Source organism: Chelon labrosus, assembly GCF_963514085.1.
Source record: "Chelon labrosus genome assembly, chromosome: 13".
Classification (NCBI taxonomy): Eukaryota; Metazoa; Chordata; class Actinopteri; order Mugiliformes; family Mugilidae; genus Chelon; species Chelon labrosus.
Genome location: NC_140346.1, coordinates 29,773,900 through 29,795,096, shown reverse-complemented (window position 1 = coordinate 29,795,096; position 21,197 = coordinate 29,773,900). Strand labels below are relative to the sequence as shown.

General features: G+C 41.2%; 4 protein-coding genes across 4 annotated transcripts; all 4 read left to right on the top strand.

The window, feature by feature from the left end:
• Positions 1–6,378: 6,378 nt before the first annotated feature.
• LOC311498315 (olfactory receptor 11A1-like) lies at positions 6,379–7,815 on the top strand (the record flags this gene model as incomplete). Its single annotated transcript, XM_084558848.1, has 1 exon — positions 6,379–7,815. Exon 1 carries the CDS (start codon positions 6,868–6,870, stop codon positions 7,813–7,815), a length of 948 nt encoding a protein of 315 aa, XP_084414974.1. The 5' UTR covers positions 6,379–6,867.
• Positions 7,816–10,899: 3,084 nt separating this feature from the next.
• LOC311498313 (olfactory receptor 8U3-like) lies at positions 10,900–12,071 on the top strand (the record flags this gene model as incomplete). Its single annotated transcript, XM_084558846.1, has 1 exon — positions 10,900–12,071. The coding sequence occupies exon 1, from the start codon at positions 11,109–11,111 to the stop codon at positions 12,069–12,071; it is 963 nt and encodes a 320-aa protein (XP_084414972.1). The 5' UTR covers positions 10,900–11,108.
• Positions 12,072–14,062: 1,991 nt separating this feature from the next.
• Positions 14,063–15,358, top strand: LOC311498747 (olfactory receptor 8A1-like). The gene has a single exon (XM_084559472.1). The coding sequence runs from the start codon at positions 14,225–14,227 to the stop codon at positions 15,227–15,229; it is 1,005 nt and encodes a 334-aa protein (XP_084415598.1). The 5' UTR covers positions 14,063–14,224; the 3' UTR covers positions 15,230–15,358.
• A 2,591-nt stretch (positions 15,359–17,949) lies between these two features.
• On the top strand, positions 17,950–20,636 carry LOC311498749 (olfactory receptor 6E1-like). Its single transcript, XM_084559474.1, has one exon. It carries the CDS (start codon positions 18,408–18,410, stop codon positions 19,374–19,376), a length of 969 nt encoding a protein of 322 aa, XP_084415600.1. The 5' UTR covers positions 17,950–18,407; the 3' UTR covers positions 19,377–20,636.
• Positions 20,637–21,197: the final 561 nt, after the last annotated feature.

Sequence of the window (21,197 nt, the reverse complement as noted above, 5' to 3'; positions counted from 1 at the left end):
TCTGCGTGGGTTCCCTTCAGCTCCTCCTCCTCCACAGGACATGTGGTACAGAACATGAATGAATGTTTATAAAAGCTGTTTTATGATCAGTAAAATTTATTTCTATTGTTACTGCAGCAGGACGACATTAGTTTTAAATAATTCAGATAAAATGAATCTTTTCCACGAAGAACAAACAGAGGAAACTTTAAAAACACGTCAGTGTTTTATAAACCAAAGAAGAAGAACCTTTTAGCACCATCAGTTCTAATCTACAGCTCAGACTGGTTTTAAGTTTTGAATGTTTTCTGTGACTCTGAATGGACAGAAACTCTTATCTTAGTGAGGAGGTGTGGTTGACCCCGTTGCTAGGTATGAGTCATCACTTCAAGAGGTGTGATTGGTTGATCCTAAAACTAGATAAAAATACACTTTTGGTGATAATTGGCCTAGAATAGACGTCAAATTAATAGACTTAATAACAGAATCTAATCTCTACGAAGACTGTATAATTATAAATAATACTTTACATAAAAATAAATAAATAGTACGCTATACTTTAAAAAGTATCCTATAAAATGTGTGATTAAACTCAGGCCACTACCACAGTATTCACATGCTGATAGTTCTATTTATTTGCTTTCATTCATTTACCACTGGTAACATTTTGCACTTCACCTATTTGGTATTAACAAGAGTAAAATGGCTCAGCTTTCATCAATTTCTGTGATTGCTAACCGGCCTAGAAGAAGCAGTGTTGGTTGGTGTTCAAATCTTCCAAAAACCGAACAGCAGTGGAGAAGAAATGAAGTAGGAAACCCAACTGGACAGAGGAACAGTGTTTGCTTCTGGATCAACTGGTCAATGAGAATAAAAGTGTTTAGAGAGTAGATTTGGCTCCAAGTCATCACTGCTGCATTGTTGCATTTTTCCTGTTGCTAAATACCTCAGTGTTGTGATGACTTTATTTCCGGTGATACAGTAGTCCCTCGCTATAACACGGTTCACCTTTCGTGGCCTCGCGGATTTTTTTAGTCCATGTTTTTTTTTTTTTTTTTTCTTTTACAGCGCATTGTTTTCTGCGTCCTGATTGGCTAAGGGACTGTAGCCCATTGTCAATCAATCTCCTCATACGGTGTCTCTTGTACAGTACAGAATGCGTTCAGCTTGACACATTTACATATACAGTATCTTTGATCGCTGGCAGTGTGACTGAAGTGCGGTATGTTTGCAAGTTATTGAGAAAAGTGTATAAAGTGTGTAGTGAGGGGTTTTGCAACCGTAAAACATTTATAATCATTGTAAAAAATAAAGCTGACTACTTCGCGGATTTCGCCTATTGCGGGTTATTTTTAGAACGTAACTCCCGCGATAAACGAGGGACCACTGTATTGCGATTGTAACAAGCTTGATTGTCATTCAGTGTTTGGAGAATATCTCTCATGTCTCTTCTTTCAGCCATTTTCTCCTCTGCTTAAGAAATTCCTAAGGCTCCTAAAAGTCCTCCTCCCTGCTCCTAGCAGATCTCACCTTAGCGCTAAGAATCTTTAGGAATACGGGCCCAGGTGTATATAGCCGCGTCTTCCTTTGTCCTCTATCCAGCTCTCTGGTTTATTTCTCCTGTGTTGTGACCTCTTTGGATCTTTTGGTTCACATCCCTGCAGCACCTTAACTCCTGGGCCCATATTCCTAAAGATTCTAAGAATCCTCTCAGAGAGCTCCTAACTCAGCCTAAACGTTCCTAGCTAGGAGTCTTAGTTTAGGAGTGATTCCAGAAAATTCTTAGAGAACTCTTAGCAAGGAATGGACAGAAACTCTTATCTTAGTGAGGAGGTGTGGTTGACCCCGTTGCTAGGTATGAGTCATCATTTCAGAAGGTGTGATTGGTTGATCCAAAAAGTTAGATAAAAATACAGTTTTGGTGATAACTGGCCTAGAATGGAGCGTCACATCAATAGACTTAATAATAGAATCTAATCTCTAAATAATATTCTACATAAAAATAATTAAATAGTAGCTCTACTTTAAAATGATCCTACAATATGTGTGAACATGTCTCCCTGCTCTGAACAGATCTCACCTTAGGAGCTCTCTGAAGAGCTGAGACTCTTTAGGAATACCTTTTATCTTCACCAGGATCTACTCTTAGAAAACATCATGATTCTAAGAATGTTCTTAGAGTTTGGTCTCTAGGAGAAACTCTTTGAATCTTTAGGAATATTGCCCCTGGTTTCTGAGTTTTTATTAAAGTCTTTTTTCTGACTAGTCATGTTTTAAACCTGTTGTTAATTATAACTTAATGACTTAAAGTAGCTTCAGTTTGATGTTAAAAGTCTCAAAGTAGAGTTCAGCCACCAAGTAGAAATAAATCAGCAGCTTAGTGATCAGTCAGTTCTGTCACGAAGCAATAATCTGTTTTTTAGTGTTTTTAAACTAATTCTATTAAACTTATTTCCAACTATAAAGATTTTATCATCTGTCAGACATCATGTAGAATATGTATCAGTTCAGTTTATTGGACCTGATCAAATCTAACTATAACATGTCACTGGAGGATAAATTTAAATCTGAGGAACATCTTCATTCTCTGATGTTTCTCTGGAAGAACTTTGATCAGTCAAACTGAACTTTAATTCTCTAAAAGGTTTAAGAGGCTGAGAGTCAGAGGTTTTGTTTTAGAACAGATGTTTCCATGTCTCCTGAGGATGTCCCTCTATCCGCCTCTAGTGACGGGACATAAAGAAACGCATGGAAGACATTTTGAAGAGAAAATCACACAATTTAAATCATCTAAAGTTAAACTTCATTATATTTATTTGTATGTTTGAGTTGGATCAGGACCAGGTAACCTGTAGCTGCAGGTGTAACCAGGTGTTCGGTCTGCAGTGTGACTCTGTGGCCACCAGATAGAGCTGTTCACTATGAGACTAATCCATCCTCTGAATGAGTTTATGAGCTGCTCCCACTAAAACAGACTCAGATCAGACAGAGCTTGTGTTGGATTTTGTGATCCATGTTCAGTTCACGAATCTTCAAAATGAAAAGTTATTCCTGTGGGACTGAAAGAAGAAGAGGGCGAGTGGATGAAGAGGATGAATTATGATAACTAGCTAACTGAATGCTGCTAGTTTAGCATTAACTGTAGCTAACTCGGCTAGCAGAGCACTGAGTCCAGCTCTGTTGTTCAGGACTGAGTCTAGTTTGGACATTTTAGCTCCAATAAACTCTAGAATCTCCTTCGTCTCCAGGTGAAGACCAGTAATCTGAGATTTTCATTTTATTTGTTGGCGTCCGGTCCAGGCGTCTTTGTATTCACCCTTCACATTAAAGCTATTTGGTCTCTGACATTTAAAACTGAAACCTGCAGCATTTTTTCTGTTGTTGAAGCATCAGAAGGAAGTTTCTTTAAAGTCAGTAAACTCTGTTGAGTTCAGAAGAACAGGAGCAGAACATTCGTCTTCTCCTTGACTGGATCTTCTCAGAGAGCACCACCAGGTTTTTGGTTTGAAGGTTCATTCATTCAGATGAGATGGAGAACATCTGATGATGCTTCAATTCAGAGTAAATCTAAACGTTGTCGGAAATGGAGGAACCAGTGAACTGTGACAGGATCAGATCTCCAGTCCTCCAGGTCCTGGTTTATCTGAGACAAAGACGTCTGGACTAGAAGACGTTTCGTCCAAGTGTTCAGCTCTAAATGATGGTGGATGTTGCTTTCATTGAACAAATTAAACACATTTTAATTGTTTGGAATATTAAAATCACATTTCTTAAAAGGCCCTTTCATTGTGTTTGTCTTCATTTAGAGACATGATCCAGGCAAACAGTTTAACCCTGCAGCACCGTCACCGTTACTTCACTTACTTATTTTAGGGGGCAGTTCAGTTATTAGCCCCCCCCCATGTACCATACAGTCAACTAATGAAGGTATAAGGACACTTGTGTTGTTAAAAATGTTGTTTGAAATAATATATCTAGTGTGAGTTCAACCAGATGCTTTGTTTCACCTTGTTTTAACCCCTTAACGCCTGAATTGATTTTTCAATTATATAAAGAAATTAATTATTTGTGTTTTTGCTTACCACTCCTACGAGAAACTAGTGCTTGCAAAAGGTTCCTAGGACTTTTTTGTGTTATTTCGGCAGCAGTCTGAGCAGAAACAGTGCGTCGCGAATTCGCGACACTAGGCATGAAGGGGTTAATGGATAAATTCTCTGGGCTTTTAGGAAAATGTTCGTCTCATCTCATCTCGTATCGTATCGTGTACTCGTACTCGTCATCTTCTGCTTATCCGGGTCCGGGTCGCGGGGGCAACAGCTTCAGCAGGGAAGCCCAGAGAAGCCCTCTCCCCAGCCACTTCAGCCAGCTTCTCCGGAGGAACCCCCAGGCGTTCCCAGGCCAGACGAGAGATATAATCCCTCCATCGTGTCCTGGGTCGGCCTCGAGGTTTCCTTCTGGTGGGACATGCCCGAAACACCTCTCCCGGGAGGCGTCCGGGAGGCATCCTTACCAGATGCCCTAGCCACCTCAACTGACTCCTCTCGACGTGGAGGAGCAGCGGCTCTTCTCTGAGCTCCTCCAGTATGTCCGAGCTCCTTACCCTATCTCTAAGGCTGAGCCCGGCCACCCTACGAAGGAAACTCATTTCGGCCGCTTGTATTCGCGATCTTGTTCTTTCGGTCATTACCCAAAGTTCATGACCATAGGTGAGGATTGGAACGTAGATCGACCGATAAATTGAGAGCTTTGCCTTTCGGCTTAGCTCTCTCTTCACCACGACCGACCGGTTAAGCATCCACATCACTGCAGATGCCGCTCCGATCCGCCTGTCGATCTCTCGCTCCCTTTTACCCGTATCGTATATAATTGTTAAATTCTGACCCATGAACTTTAAAACAGACAGAACATGTAATATAACAAATGTTCATTAAAAACGTATTAGAAAATGTATTTTACAAATATGAGTAATAATTCTTAGATCATTTATTATCTCATTCCTTATTAAATTATTAGTAGTGATCATTTTAATTAGTAGCAATACATCAATATAGCACATACCGATAAAGTTTGGTAAAACACAGTAAAAATAATTTAAACTACTGTTTTAGAGTACTACAGTATTATATTTATTTCAGTCATCTTCACCGTAATGAACTCTCTCTGTACATCACATAGCTTTAACACCTCATGTGTGACATTTATATTTCTGTTATTTATTGACTCTATATCTATTTTCTTGCACCTGCACCAGCAGCTTTATTCTCAGATGTTTCTATTTCTACTTTAGTGTTTAACTTGTTGCACCGTGGCTCTTTGAGGAAGGTAGCTTCAATCCTCTGTATGTGCTGCACATGTGACAGAACTGACAATAAACCAGACTTTAACTTTGAAAGTGATGCTGAGAAAGAAAAACTTATGTACAGACTTTATTTTCATCTGTAACTAATTTAAACCTCGGTTAATAAGTTAAACGACTGTAGCTCATTAACAAAGTCCCTCAAGTCAAAGGTCATCTCATCATGTCAACATGTTTGTCCCTGAGGTGTCTTCACTTTCGCCACAGTTTCCGTTAATTCCCTCTGAAGCAAATTACAGAGTGAGCCGTTAACCAGAGACCAATCAGTGAGGCCCGAGCTCAACGGTCCACAGAGGCCTGAGGACAGTAATGACCTCCCCTCAGACACGTCTCTAACAACACAGCTCAGGACGGGAATTTTGGTTGCACTGGCCAGTAAACAGCTTACAAATGAATTTTAAAGTTTGACTAAAGCATTGAACTTTGAATTCAATACATGTTGGAGAAAACTTCATTTCATTGTCTGAAATTGAAACAAAACAAACCAAGAGTTGCAGATAAACACTTTATTCTGCAATAGAAATATTTTCCATTTGCAAAGTTTTCTATCCTTCTTTCTTCACATTTCTGCCCAGTTCATCCCAAACCTAGGGCCTCATTCTTTTCTTCTTAGGTCAATAGTTCAGTTCGTTAAAGAGCCCTACACCATCACACCTCCTTCACCATGTTCGTCAATATCACTAAAATCTTTTATGATTAAAAATTCTGTCTCTTAGTCCAAGAATGGAGCTTCAACAGAATGTGATCAGATCAGAGTTAGTCCAGACTGTCGTAGCTTATCTCATGTCATCATGTCGTATCATACCTCATCATATTGCATGATATTGTTTTACATCTCATTTTGTTGTAATGTATCGTATTGTATTCTATGGGACTCTGTTGTGTTGCGTTCTGTTGTATCATATCGTATTGTAAAGTTTCTATTTGTAAAGTTTCTATCGTATTTTATCTGATTTTCTAATTCTAAAATGTGCTGTTAAAGTTCATATTGTTCCTCTTGGTCAACGTTATTAGGAAATACTGGATAAATGTCCATCTCTATGCAGATGACACCCAGCTCTTTTTATTCATTAAAACCAGATGAAACAAATCATCTGGTTGAACCTGTAACGTCCTATTTCTAAACTCAAATCAGGCCTCACTGTATTTGTAGAAGGGTTAAGGGCAAAGCCAACGCTGTGTACTCTGATGATGCTACGTTGAACCTTCCCACCAAACTTCACTCTAGTATGATTATTGATTGTCAATGAATGAGAATCGGTGTCACCTGATGATGAAGTGGGAGTGGCCTTGACTCTGAAAAGGTATAAAACATCAGCTGTTGCTACGACAGTTGGCGTCGACTGCAGCCGTCTGTAGAACAACAGGTTAAACATCCAGATTACTGTTAGTTAAAAAAAATAATCTCATGTAATGTACCGTTTTTCAAGATGAAAACTTTAAATGAACCTGATAATTTATTTTAGGTTACGTGATGAGAGAAACATTTCCATTAATTGCTCAGTTCACCCGTTTTGTCAACTAACACAAGAATGATGTCTAATTCAACTTTGTCAACTTTATCTTATTTTATTCTCGGAGCTTATTTGCACATCGGAAACTTAAGATATTTGTGTTTCATGATAACTGCTTTACTTTACGTTGTTATAGTTTTTGTCAACATGTCTCTGGTGGTGGTGATCTGTGTGAACAGGAGCTTACATGAACCTATGTACATGTTCCTGTGCAGCCTGTTTGTCAATGAGCTGTATGGTAGTACAGGCTTGTTCCCGTTCCTCCTGGTCCAGATCCTCTCTGATGTTCACCTGGTTCCTGCTTCCTTCTGTTTCCTGCAGATCTTCTGCATTTATACTTATGGAAGTGTTGAGTTTTGTAATTTAGCCGTCATGTCTTATGACCGGTACCTGGCTATCTGCTGTCCTCTGCAGTATAACGTATTGATGACGTCCAGGCATGTTGCCGTCCTGATTATTGCTTTATGGTTTTACTCTTTTGTGAAATTTCTTATTACTTTATCCTTAAACATTCGTTTATCGTTTTGTGGAAACATCATAAACAGTTTGTATTGTCACAACTATCTGGTTGCTAAGTTGGCCTGCTCTGATCCAAAGGTCAACAACATCTATGGACTGTTTGGTATTGTTCTCACTGTCTTAATCCCTCTGGTTCCAATCCTCTTCTCTTACATGAAGATCCTCAAAGTGTGTTTCTCTGGTTCCAGACAAACCCGACAGAAAGCTCTCAGTACCTGCACGCCTCACCTCATATCACTCTTGAATTTTTCTTTCGGCTGCTGCTTTGAGATTCTCCAGAGTAGGTTTGATATGAGCAGCGTGCCCAGTTTGCCACGACTCATTCTGTCTCTGTATTTCCTCATCATTCAGCCTCTTTTGAATCCGATCATGTATGGAATGAAAATGTCAAAACTCAGAAAAATGTATAAACACATGTTCTGCTATAATGTTATGTCTGGTCAGTGAAAAAATAAAGTCAGTTCTTCAAAATAACTTAAAGTGAAAATGCACTGATTAAAAAAATGAACTTGTTTAACGAACATATCAAAATAAAATAAAATCATGTTAATAGACAGTTAACAGTTATTTATGGTGGTGATTAGAATCTAATAAAGCCACATGTATTTCAACACTCATGAGCCCCGAGGACAATTATATATCACATAAATATTCACACAAATATATAACACAACAGATTTTAGACAATAAAACTACTATTTTAATTAATGTCGACCTTTAACATGTACATAATTTTATAGCAGAATTAATTAACTTTTGATTTTAGGATTAAAGAAGCAAAAAAATCTACAACACAGCCATGTTTATTATCATAGAAATATATGAGCTATATTTATACTGAAGAGTTAAAAGAGTCATTGCTTGAAGCAGTGTTGTTGCCTTTGAATGTAGCTGGGATTGATTATACAGGTACAGGATGTAAATGTGTTTTTCTGTTAATAATATACAGTCGTGTCCAAAGTCTGACAAAATATTAATCACAAATTATATCACTTCATTCATTCACCCTGGACAGGTCTCCAGCCTGTCCCAGCTGTCATTGGTCTAGAGGGGGGGTCCACCCTGGACAGGTCTCCAGTCTATCCCAGCTGTCATTGGTCTAGGGGGGGGGGTCCACCCTGGACAGGTCTCCAGTCTATCCCAGCTGTCATTGGTCTAGAGGGGGGGTCCACCCTGGACAGGTCTCCAGTCTATCCCAGCTGTCATTGGTCTAGAGGGGGGGTCCACCCTGGACAGGTCTCCAGTCTATCACAGGGCTAACACAGAGAGACACTCACACCTACGGCCAGTTTAGAATCACCAATGAACCTAACCAGCATGTCTTTGGACGGTGGGAGGAAGCTGGAGAACCTGGAGAGAACCCACGCAGACACAGGGAGAACATGAAGACTACACACAGAATAAGGGTTAGAACCCAGATATGTCACGTTGTTATCACTCATTTGTGACTAAAGCTAAAGTGTTAGCACCATTAGGCTCAAAACGTCCTGACTGGGAGACCTCAGTCAGTCCTCAGTTTTTGAGCCCATATCTGGATCTGGATCTGGAGAAGCCCAGTAGTAAGTGGTTTGTTGACCTCAGTGCTGTAGATGGAGTGTGGCGATGTAGGAGCTCAGACAGGTAAGGTGGTGCTCAGAGAAACCAGTAATAAAATCTAAACTGGATCCTAAAATAGACTGGAAGCCAGAGAAGGGAGGCCCTTGTATTGTCCTTAGTTCTGTTGCCTCAACTCTTTGTACTGAGCCTCAGCTCCTCCGTCTCGCATTCACGTCACAGGTATCCATCTTAAATAGCCTTTCACCTACTACGCTTTCTTCATATTACACAGGTTAGAACTGCTTCAAAGCCTTCCACACATCCCTCCAAACAATTAACCCTAGCAGCTATGTTCCTCCTAGCATTCTTTGGGTTCCTATAGCCTCTTCATCCACCTACGATCCACCCTGGCATGCCGCTCATTCTGAATCAGAACCACATCCATCGCCTCCAGCCAAGGTATACCCGCCCACCTCATTAAAATACTCAGAAGATGGACACCTCATGTCTACCATGTCCACATCCATAACCACCCTAACGACACCAGAAGAGCCCATCTCCAACTCGTCTCAGTAAACTCTTTTGGGGGAAACGGAGCCAAAGCTCCCAGAGATATGCCCCCACCCTGAATCTCAATCCCTGGGTTCCTCCATCCGAACATCAGAGGACCACCATCCGATTCTACATCCTCCTTCATCCCATCCCCTCGACCCCTTCATCCCATTCCTCCCCTTAACCTGGTCAAAATAATCTGCTTTGTATATACTGAGGTGTGGTCTTGTTACTGAAATAATAATAATAATAATGATAATAAAGGATCCATGTTATCATTGGCTGCTAACTGTCACCCTACGTATGTAAGTGTAGAGCCAGCAACATAGCAACAGGCTAACATAGCAACAGGCTAACATAGCAACAGGCTAACACAGTTCTGCTCTCCATCCTGTTTCATTATCACATGATAGTATCATCATCATCACACATACAGCAGCAAACTTTCATCTCTTGGACGTTTTTATTCATCTTCATATCAAACTGAAGGGATGCAGCGTCCAGCACGAAACTGATCACACAAATGGAACCAATGTTTGGATTTTAATTTATTTATTTGTGGCTGCCTATGTCCATCCACCGCTGCCTGGTACAAAAAACTGTTTAAGTCTCTAGAGCTAATTTCTCCATACCATACAGTCACCTGCTGCTATGAGGAGTTGTTTCCTCTCAGAACGTACTGTATGCACCAGCTCTGCACACAGGAGACAGAGTCAGAGTCTTCTCTGATGGTTTGACGTTGCTTTAAGAAGAGTCTTCTGAAGAACTCACCTGGGAACTGCTCGGAGATCTCAAGACCTTCAGGACCACTGGAACCATTTCAGTCTCTTCTTACAGTCCTCTCCTAACAGTCAATCAGACCCTCAAACCACAAGCGCAAACACCAAGGACAACAATGCTTCTTCTAAAGAATACTTCAAGAATTCCAAGAGAAATATGAAGGACCGCTGGATGTAAAAGATCAGCTGGACACATTAAAGGTTTATTGCTGTCAGGACTGTACCGTAGAACGAGACTGAAATGGTTCCAGTGGTCCTGAAGGTCTTGAGATCTCCGAGCAGTTCCCAGGTGACTTCTTCAGAAGGAGCTTCTTAAACCAACGTCAGACCTCATCTGTTTAAATGATAACAAGGTTTAAAGTTCTGCAGAATTAACATCGAGGCTGCTTTGAGCGACAGGTGAGTGTCCTCAGAGGCCAGTGCTAACAGCTATCTTAGTGCAGAGTGTTGTATGACTTGACGTACTCACAGAAGGTTTAACGTGCCTCATTGTTGCACCGGATGATAAAGTGGGATGGGCCTTGACTTGGAAAAGGTATAAAACATCAACGGTTCTTGCCGCCAGCAGCTGGAGGTGACGGTTGCCCTCTGCAGAACAACAGGTGAAATATCCAGAACAGATTTCTGTTAAAGGTTTGGTCTGCCTCTAATACTCTAATAGTAATACTGTTAAAATGAGATGTTAAGTGAAGCAGCGTTAGAAAGACGTCAGAGTTAAGCTCATAAAACACTAAAATAATCTCATGTAATGTACCGTTTTTCAAAATGAGTTTCATTTTAAATGAACCTGATGTTTTATTTTAGGTTACGTGATGAGAGAAACATTTCCATTAATTGCTCAGTTCACCTGTTTTGTCAACTAACACAAGAACGATGTCTAATTCAACTTTGTCAACTTTATCTTATTTTATTCTCGGAGCTTATTTGCACATCGGAAACTTAAGATATTTGTGTTTCATGATAACTGCTTTACTTTACGCTGTTATAGTTTTTGTCAACATGTCTCTGGTGGTGGTGATCTGTGTGAACAGGAGCTTACATGAACCTATGTACATGTTCCTGTGCAGCCTGTTTGTCAATGAGCTGTATGGTAGTACAGGCTTGTTCCCGTTCCTCCTGGTCCAGATCCTCTCTGATGTTCACCTGGTTCCTGCTCCGTTCTGTTTCCTGCAGATCTTCTGTCTGTATTCATATGCAAGTACTGAGTTTTGTAATTTAGCCGTTATGTCTTATGACCGGTACCTGGCTATCTGCTGTCCTCTGCAGTATAACACACGTATGACAACGAACCATGTCACCGTCCTGATTATTGCTGTATGGTTATACTCACATGTTAAATTTCTTATTACTTTATCCTTAAACATTCGTTTGTCATTTTGTGGAAACATCATAAACAGTTTGTACTGCCGTAATTACCTTGTTGTTAAACTGGCATGTTCTGACACTAAGGTGAATAACATTTATGGACTCTTTGGTATTTTTATTTCTATTGTTGTTCCTCTGGTTCCAATCCTCTTCTCTTACATGAAGATCCTCAAAGTGTGTTTCTCTGGTTCCAGACAAACCCGACAGAAAGCTCTCAGTACCTGCACGCCTCACCTCGTATCACTCTTGAATTTTTCTTTCGGCTGCTGCTTTGAGATTCTCCAGAGTCGGTTTGATATGAGCAGCGTGCCCAACGCACTACGACTCATTCTCTCTCTGTATTTTGTCGTTATTCAGCCTCTATTGAATCCGATCATGTATGGAATACAAATGTCAATATTACGGAAAACATACAAAGATGTAGTTTGTGTTAAAATGCTAGGTTGTTGCAAGGAACCAATGCAAGTTTAGTAATCAGTGCCACTAAGTCTATTTTATGCTGAATAAATAATTAACTGGATATCATTTATTCATTCATTCATTCATTCATCCTGTTAAGGGTCATGGGGGGCTGGAGCCTATCCCAGCTGTCATTGGTCTAGAGGGGGGGTCCACCCTGGACAGGTCTCCAGTCTACCCCAGCTGTCATTGGTCTAGAGGGGGGGGTCCACCCTGGACAGGTCTCCAGTCTACCCCAGCTGTCATTGGTCTAGAGGGGGGGGTCCACCCTGGACAGGTCTCCAGTCTATCCCAGCTGTCATTGGTCTAGAGGGGGGGTCCACCCTGGACAGGTCTCCAGTCTACCCCAGCTGTCATTGGTCTAGAGGGGTGGTCCACCCTGGACAGATCTCCAGTCTATCCCAGCTGTCATTGGTCTAGAGGGGGGGGGGTCCACCCTGGACAGGTCTCCAGTCTATCACAGGGCTAACACAGAGAGACACTCACACCTACGGCCAATTTAGAATCACCAATGAACCTAACCAGCATGTCTTTGGACGGTGGGAGGAAGCTGGAGAACCTGGAGAGAACCCACGCAGACACAGGGAGAACATGCAGACTACACACAGAAAGGAACCAGTCAGCCTGGATTAGAACCCAGAACCTTCTGGCTGGGAGGCATCAGTGCTGACCACCACACCACTGCAGAGACCTTAACTGGATAACACTATCTCTGAATATGTAAATAAAATAATTAATAAAACATTAAAAACTAATTCATTAACATTTTTTTCTTTTTTCTTTTCTATTTGAGTTCACTTGTTCACACTGACAGAACACATGACACTATCTAACTCATAAAGAGATTCTACCACTCAGGTAGTAATGAACACAATACATTCCTACAGTTCTGCTGCTGTCAACCAGGAGAACTGACTGTCCTGTAAATTTGATATTAGTACTAACAACAGTACTATAACCACTACTACTAGCACTAGTGAATAGTGATAATAACAGTGAATTAATAGCAACCTGTTTCACTGCTCCAGCTTTTACAATACACAAGAACACAGTATACGTTGGTAGCAGCGATGACTTCCACAACTACAGGTACTGGTACCACATCTGAAAGCAACATAACTACGTGGTAGTTCTACAAATACAGCCTGACTACAATAAAACTACAGATTTTAGCAGCACTAGCAGTACTACTTGTGAATACTACTCTACTAAAGTAATAGTAGAAATAATATTACTATATAGGTGCTAGTAGTATCACAACGTTTGCTGCCTCTACTAACAAAGTCACTGTTACATTTAAATGACCAGTGAATAAGGATTTTACAGTATCAGTATCTTTCTTGTTTGGTGCCGGTAATAAATAAACATTGACTGGATGAACATGGATCACATTTTATATGAGCTTGACTGAATGCGGAGATAAAGGTCGTAACATGACTTTCTGTTTCCAAACCCAGTTCATGACTGTTTCTGCTCTTATGTCAGTAGAGTCAGTGGGAGACGAATGTTCATGACAGAAAAGTAAGATGAGTAATCCTGACATTATATGAAACATGCTGACAATCATTATCAGTTCATCACATTTTAGTTTTAGCTGTTTCACTTAAGCTGCCACATTTATTTTGTCTAAATGTTAAACTGCCTCTTAGATGTTTTTAGTACTTCATGTCGTTTGCCACGATTCAAACCAAATATCTAACTATAAAGTGATGGTATCATTTAAGGTTCAACAGATCCACATGTTTGTATTGACCTATTAACAGTCTGATTAACTTCCACTGTCACCAGTGTCAGAACACCAAGTCACTCCACTGTGGACAGTAAAATGTACATTCTTGTTTAACCTTAAATGAATAATGTATGGACGATGCTCTGCAGGGAATTACTATGGAGAATATAAATACTGGCCTGGAGCTACGAGTTAGTCAAACACTGGTCTGCTGCTGAGGCAGGTAGCAAGTGTTCAACTGTCAAAGAAATCTCTTTCCATGTAGTTAGGATGGTGAGTGGCTGGTGAGTTCATGCTGCTTGTCAGCTCCTTTTACTTTACACTTGAATATTTGAAGGAAAGCCAGAGAAACAGTGTCGGTGTAAAGATGTAAATCATGTCTGTGTTACTACAAAATGTCCTTTATTGAAAGAAACGATTCATTTTGGGATTAGAAATGACAAACAAACATTTTTACAATTTGCAAACTGTTCTGTCGCTTCAAACTAGAACGATGATCAATTCAACTTTCTCCTACTTTATTCTCAGCACGTACGTACATGTAGGAAATCTGAAATACTTTTATTTCATGATCACTGCTTTACTTTACGCTGTTATAGTTTTTGTCAACATGTCTCTGGTGGTGGTGATCTGTGTGAACAGGAGCTTACATGAACCTATGTACATGTTCCTGTGCAGCCTGTTTGTCAATGAGCTGTATGGTAGTACAGGCTTGTTCCCGTTCCTCCTGGTCCAGATCCTCTCTGACCTTCACTCGGTTCCTGCTTCCTTCTGTTTCCTGCAGATTTATTGTTTGTACACGTATGCACATGTAGAGTTTTGTAATTTAGCCGTCATGTCTTACGACCGATACCTGGCTATCTGTTATCCTCTACAATATAACACACGTATGACTCATAATAAAGCGATCATCTTAATTGGGCTGACATGGTTTTACTCTTTTGTGAAATTCTTAATTACTTTATCCTTAAACATCCGTTTGCCTCTTTGTGGAAACATCATAAACAGTTTGTATTGTCACAACTATCTGGTTGCTAAGTTGGCCTGTTCTGGGACTGAAGTGAATAACATTTTTGGACTGTTTGGTACCGTCCTCACAGTCTTAGTCCCCATGCTTCCAATCCTCTTCTCCTACACGAAGATCCTCAAAGTGTGTTTCTCTGGTTCCAGACAAACCCGACAGAAAGCTCTCAGTACCTGCACGCCTCACCTCGTATCACTCTTGAATTTTTCTTTCGGCTGCTGCTTTGAGATTCTCCAGAGTCGGTTTGATATGAGCAGCGTGGATGGTTCAGTAAGAATCATTCTGTCTCTGTATTTCCTCATCATTCAGCCTCTTTTGAATCCGATCATGTATGGAATGAAAATGTCAAAAATTAGAAAAATATACAAACAAGTGTTCCGTTATAATATTTTTGCTTGTCGCAGGGATGTGATGTAGATGTATGGGGATATTAAAAAAACATGTTTAAAGTTTGAATTCACTGTTAAGAAGTTATTGTGTTGTTGCACTGAAGCATTTAATCAACAATATTTAAAATGGCTGAAGGGTGCACAAGTACACTCAACATTTAGGTTTTTATTTCCCAGAAAATGATTGAGTATAATTACATGCACCCTGAGTGACTAGAGAGAAACTGGAAGAACTTTGAGAGACGAGACTGAAGCAAAGTGACGGAGGCGTGAGGACGGATGGAGGGGACAAAGGAACGAGCTAACCAGCTGAACCAGGTTCACCGGTCTGCCCCCTCAGGACGCCCCGTGGTAGAATGGAGCATGCCTCGTCTACCTCCTCCCCCACCAATAGACTACATTCAACAGCAGCTCCAGAGCAGCAGGACAACAACCCCCACTCCCAGGAGGACAGCACCACCACCACCACCCCCCACCCACCAAATGAAGCCTGTCACCATCAGGGGGCAGGTGGTGGAGATGCAGGACACCTACATGTTCCTGGTCTGGTCTGGAGGACAGATGACTGGTGCTGAATGGTGTCCTGTCTATGACCTGTCCTCATCACCACCTCTGCACGGTTAGATTCTGCACATGCTCATATTTATGGTATGCAGGTTGCACACGGTCGTATTAGTTGTGTACAATAATAACTTGTACGTGTACATTATGTAGAGCTACTGTACGGATGATTTCAGTCATTACTGTTATTTTCTTCTGTCTCTTGTTCTAATGCTGCTGTATCATCCTACAGAGAATCAATAAAGATAGACAGACAGACAACTTTATTGATCCCTTTGGGGATCTCCATCACATACAGCACTGTCAGACATACATGTACACGTAAAGACACATCTTATACTTTATCTTCTTTCATCTCATCTCATCTTGTGGACTCTTCACATTCTTAGATCTAATGGACACGTGGAGGCTATACAGTCGCTGCTGGACATGTCCAGTCAGGACATTTGATCTGAATATGAAAGAATAAAAGAACATTTAAATGATGAGACCGTCCATGAAGTGGACACGTCTTCTCTTTGCTTTGATTCTCTGACTCATGTTGACTCTTAGGCCTCGTTCAGACCAAACATTAACACCTGATCCAGGTTAAACACGTCCAGGTGTGAACACTGATCTGGTCTCTAGAGTCCAGGTTAAACAGGTCCAGGTGTGAACACTGATCTGGTCTCTAGAGTCCAGGTTAAACAGGTCCAGGTGTGAACACTGATCTGGTCTCTCGTGTCCAGGTAAAACAGGTCCAGGTGTGAACACTGATCTGGTGTCAGTCCACATGTGGAGGTGGTCTGGGACACATGTGACCTCCTTCCTTTGGTAGTGTGAACACACAATGAGTCCTGGGTCACATTAAATCAGAATCAGAATCAGAATCAGAAAAGACTTTATTGCCAAGCATGTTTGTACATACAAGGAATTTGCTTTGGTGTTGTCACGCATAAAATAAAATAAAATATAGAAACTATATATAAAATACAAAAATACTAAAGTATATACACAGTATATATATATATATATATATATTCCACCAGAACATTTACTGTGGGATGGTAGTGGGTTTGATGTGTTCATGATGGGGGGGGGGGGGGGGGGCGGGGGGCTTGGCATTGTTCAGCAGACGCACTGTGGATGGGAAAAAACTGTTCGCCATGTGAGTGGTTCTACACTCGATGGATCTCAGCCGTCTGCCAGAGGGGAGTCTGTTAAATAGTCCGTGTCCAGGGTGAGAGGGATCAGACACAATCTTAGATGCTTCAGAGTCCTGGAAGCGTTCAGCTGGTCTAGAGACTGCAGCCAATCACCTTCTCTGCAGAGAGTCTGCTCTTGTCCTCAGCAGAGGCTGCAGCAGACCAGGTGGTGATGGACTCAATGATGGCAGTGGACAAGTCAACCATCATTGTCTTTGGCAGGTTGAATTTCTTCAGCTGCTGCAGGAAGTACATCCTCTGCTGAGCTTTTTTAATTAGGGCGCTGATGTTCAGCTCCCATTTGAGGTCCTGGGACATGATGGTTCCCAGGAAACGGAAGGAGTCCACAGCGTTGACTGTAGAGTCACACAGGATGATGGGGAGGAGTGGGGCTGTGTTCTTCCTGTAGTCCACGATCATCTCCACTGTCTTGGAGGCGTTCAGCTCCAGGTTGTGGCGGCTGCACCAAGTCACCAAGCGGTCAATCTCCAATCTGTAGGCGCTCTCATCTCCACCTGAGATGAGCCCGATGAGGGTGGTGTCATCCGCAAACTTCAGGAGCTTGACAGACTCGTGACTGGAGGTGCAGCTGTTGGTGTACAGGGAGAAGAGCAGAGGAGAAAGGACACAGCCTTGAGGGGAACCCGTGCTGATGGTACGGGAGTCTGAGATGTGTTTTCCCAGCCTCACATGCTGCCTCCTGTCAGACAGGAAGTCTGTGATCCACCTGCAGATGGAGTCAGGCACGGTCAGCTGGGAGAGTTTGTCCTGTAGTAGAGACAGGACGACTCTGAAGTCCACAAACAGGACCCTGGCATATGATCTGGGGGAGTCCACCTACTCAACAGGGCTGATCTGTGGAGGAGTCTACAGCCGACTGCAGCTCGTGTTTAAGCTTCAATAAAAGCCTCCGTAGCTTCTTTAGTGTGAGACACTATGATATGTGTTCAGGTCAAGAACGTAGATTTCTTTATTTTCTACTGTGTTTTTATGTGTGACATCATCAACTAGTCAACGTCAACTCGACTTTCACCACGTATTAGTCGACTTTAAAAAATCTGAAGTCCTTCAACCCTGAGTAGAAACAGGACATGAGGTTGAAGGAGTCTTAAATCTCATCATTATAAACTATTTGATCGTCCTTTATTATCGTATACCTTCATTTGTTGACTCCACATTTTCTGGTTAATCCAAGGAACCGTCACGTTCTCCTAGCTTCACCTGTGAGTCGACTGGTGGGCCTGATGAGGTCATCTGATGCTGTGGGCGTGAACTGATTAGAAGCAGAAATAACAGATTCAGTTCAGCTGAGAGACACACTATCATGAACTGTGTTTGCTTCTCTGCTGACTTTGAGATGGACGTGTCTTGATGTCTCCTGAAAGACATTTCTTCAGTGAACTACTGTGTATGAGAATGATTGAGATGTTTAAGCTGCGTTGGTGGAAGGTGATCTGATCCATGCACCAGTATTGTTGTTATTGTTGTACTTGTCAGAGGATCATGATGAACTCTACTCAGGTTTCATATTTTACTCTCAGTGCCTACTTTGACGTTGGGGTTTTAAAATATTTCTTGTTCCTGGTTGTCTTGTTGCTGTACGTCCTGATAGTTGCTGCTAACGTTGCTGTGATGGTGGTGATCTGTGTGAACAGGAGCTTACATGAACCTATGTACATGTTCCTGTGCAGCCTGTTTGTCAATGAGCTGTATGGTAGTACAGGCTTGTTCCCGTTCCTCCTGGTCCAGATCCTCTCTGACCTTCACTCGGTTCCTGCTTCCTTCTGTTTCCTGCAGATCTTCTTGGTTTATTCATACGCTTGTGTTGAGTTTGCCAACTTAGCCGTCATGTCCTACGACCGCTACCTGGCTATCTGTTGTCCTCTACAGTATCACTCACGTATGACAACATCCAAGGTTGCCATGCTCGTTGCTCTGAGCTGGTTGTCCCCGTTTGTTGCCATCACTGTTTTGATTTCTTTAATCGTTCCTCTGCAGCTCTGCGGCAACATCATCAACAAAGTCTACTGTGACAACTACTCCATCGTTAAACTGTCCTGCTACGACACAACAGTCAACAACATCTATGGACTCGTTGCCACTTCTCTTACAATCTTATGCCCCGTGTCTCTTATCTTTTACACCTACATGAAGATTCTTAAAATCTGTTTCTCTGGTTCCAGACAGACGAGGCAGAAAGCCGTCAGCACCTGTACGCCTCACCTCGCTTCTCTGATCAACTTCTCCTTCGCCTGCTTCTTTGAAATCCTGCAGAGCAGATTTAACATGAGCAATGTCCCCAACATGTTACGAGTATTCTTGTCTTTATACTTTCTGACATGTCAGCCGCTTTTCAACCCCTTAATGTACGGACTGAACATGTCTAAAATTAGCATTATATGTAAAAACCTGATGTTTGCTGAAACGTAGAGCGTCTTATCTGACCGATTTATTCCTCATCACGACTATAACAACAACCTTTAATCTGTAAGGTACATAAACTGTGAGGTTGTGAGGACACAGCAGATATACGATGAGAACATGACGTGTGTTGCAGATGAACACGTGCTGTTGTTTGTTTTTATAATATCTCTGAGAACATCTTTAAATGTTAACATCTACAGACGTACACTCGACCTTTAGTCTTTAATTATGCAGTTTTCATAAAGATTTCTAAAATCTGTTTTTAAGAGAAAACCTGTCTGTCCAGCTTCTCTTTCAGGTTTAATGTGTTTAATGTTTTTTTATTCCTTCCTCTTCACCTCTGATCTCTAGAGTAGAACACATAGCTCTTTGATAACATGTAAACCTTTAATACTGGGTCATGTTTAAACCTCAATCAGTGACAAGTCTGAGAACATGGATGCTTTGATTTTATCTGTTAACTTTGGCCACAGGTTGTTTTCTGTATCTTACTGTTCATCAGATTCTTTGAAATGACAGGCCAAGGCTTTGAAGGAATCATGTGATCAGGATGGCAAAATAAAAAACAAAATAGATGTTCTAATAAACACCGACAAGAAGCAAACTACTCCAAAACTCATCAGGTTTTAACAGCTGCTGTTTATTCTGGTGGTTTTTCTCAAACTAAATGAAGCTGACGTCTCCTAAAGTGTGATCTCACTGAATGTTCGCATGGAAGCTGAGAGGAAGATGAACACCAGTGTTATCAGATGGGAAATAAAGAAATATTGTACTGTCGCTTTAAAATGATCATATTTTGACCCAAACTATCATATGGAATAAAACAACTTGACAGAAATCACACACTAGGACTGTTAATTTAAAATCAAAGCTTTTCTGTGTGAATGTAACCGCAGTAACCTGAGGAATAAACACAGAGACTGTTGCTTTATTCATCGTATATTTGCCTTTTTACATCGTACTGGAGCCCACTCCTTGTCTTTCAGGCTCACACAAGTTCCCAGCTGGTCCCTTTATAATCAGAGTATTTCCTTTTTAATAAGATGTTTTGCTGCAGTGTTGGTCTGTTCTGTTGAAGGAGTCTGTTTGTTAGCCTCACTATCTACTGGATGTAAGGTTTAATTTGATGAACGGACATAATTTACTCAGAGTCAGTTCTAAATGAGGAGTAATTGATGTCACCTGGTTCCTCGTGGCACTAATTCCAGAGATGCTCCCTGATTGGCTACAGAGACCAGGTGAGAGGGTATAAAAGTTCCTGGAGGACTGAGAACAGTTTGGTCAGTTTTACATCCTCTAGATTAATGAAGGTTGATGTTTGAGAAGTTTTTTGTGACTTGTCTAACTTAATGCTTGTTTTTCTACAAATATACTAATGTTACTGTATTTCATTGTTTTTCACCAGACAATGACAATAAAACTTCTGATATATCATAAATAAAATGTCTGAATCCTGGTCCCTCCTGCCGACCACATGTGTTTAGTGATGAGCAGTTCGGCTCTTTTCTGAGAGTCGGCTCTTTTACCACAGCTCCCAAAGTAGAGACAGCTCTTTATTTATTATTGTTTATAGCCTGATATTTTAGCTCAACACAGTGAATACGTTTGGTTTGTGTGTTGATAAGCCCTTCTGGATCCAATGTTTTTATGAGAAGCTTAATAATTGTCTCATTTTGTGCAGTTCTTACTTTTGTTTAAAACTTTTCTTGTGCAAGCAAATGAACAAAACACTGCACACAAACCCACACAAGGGCTCGTACTCTTTTCCTCACCGCTGTCTGCTGTCTTACTCTGTCAGCCACAACGTCTGCCCCCCGCTGTCACATA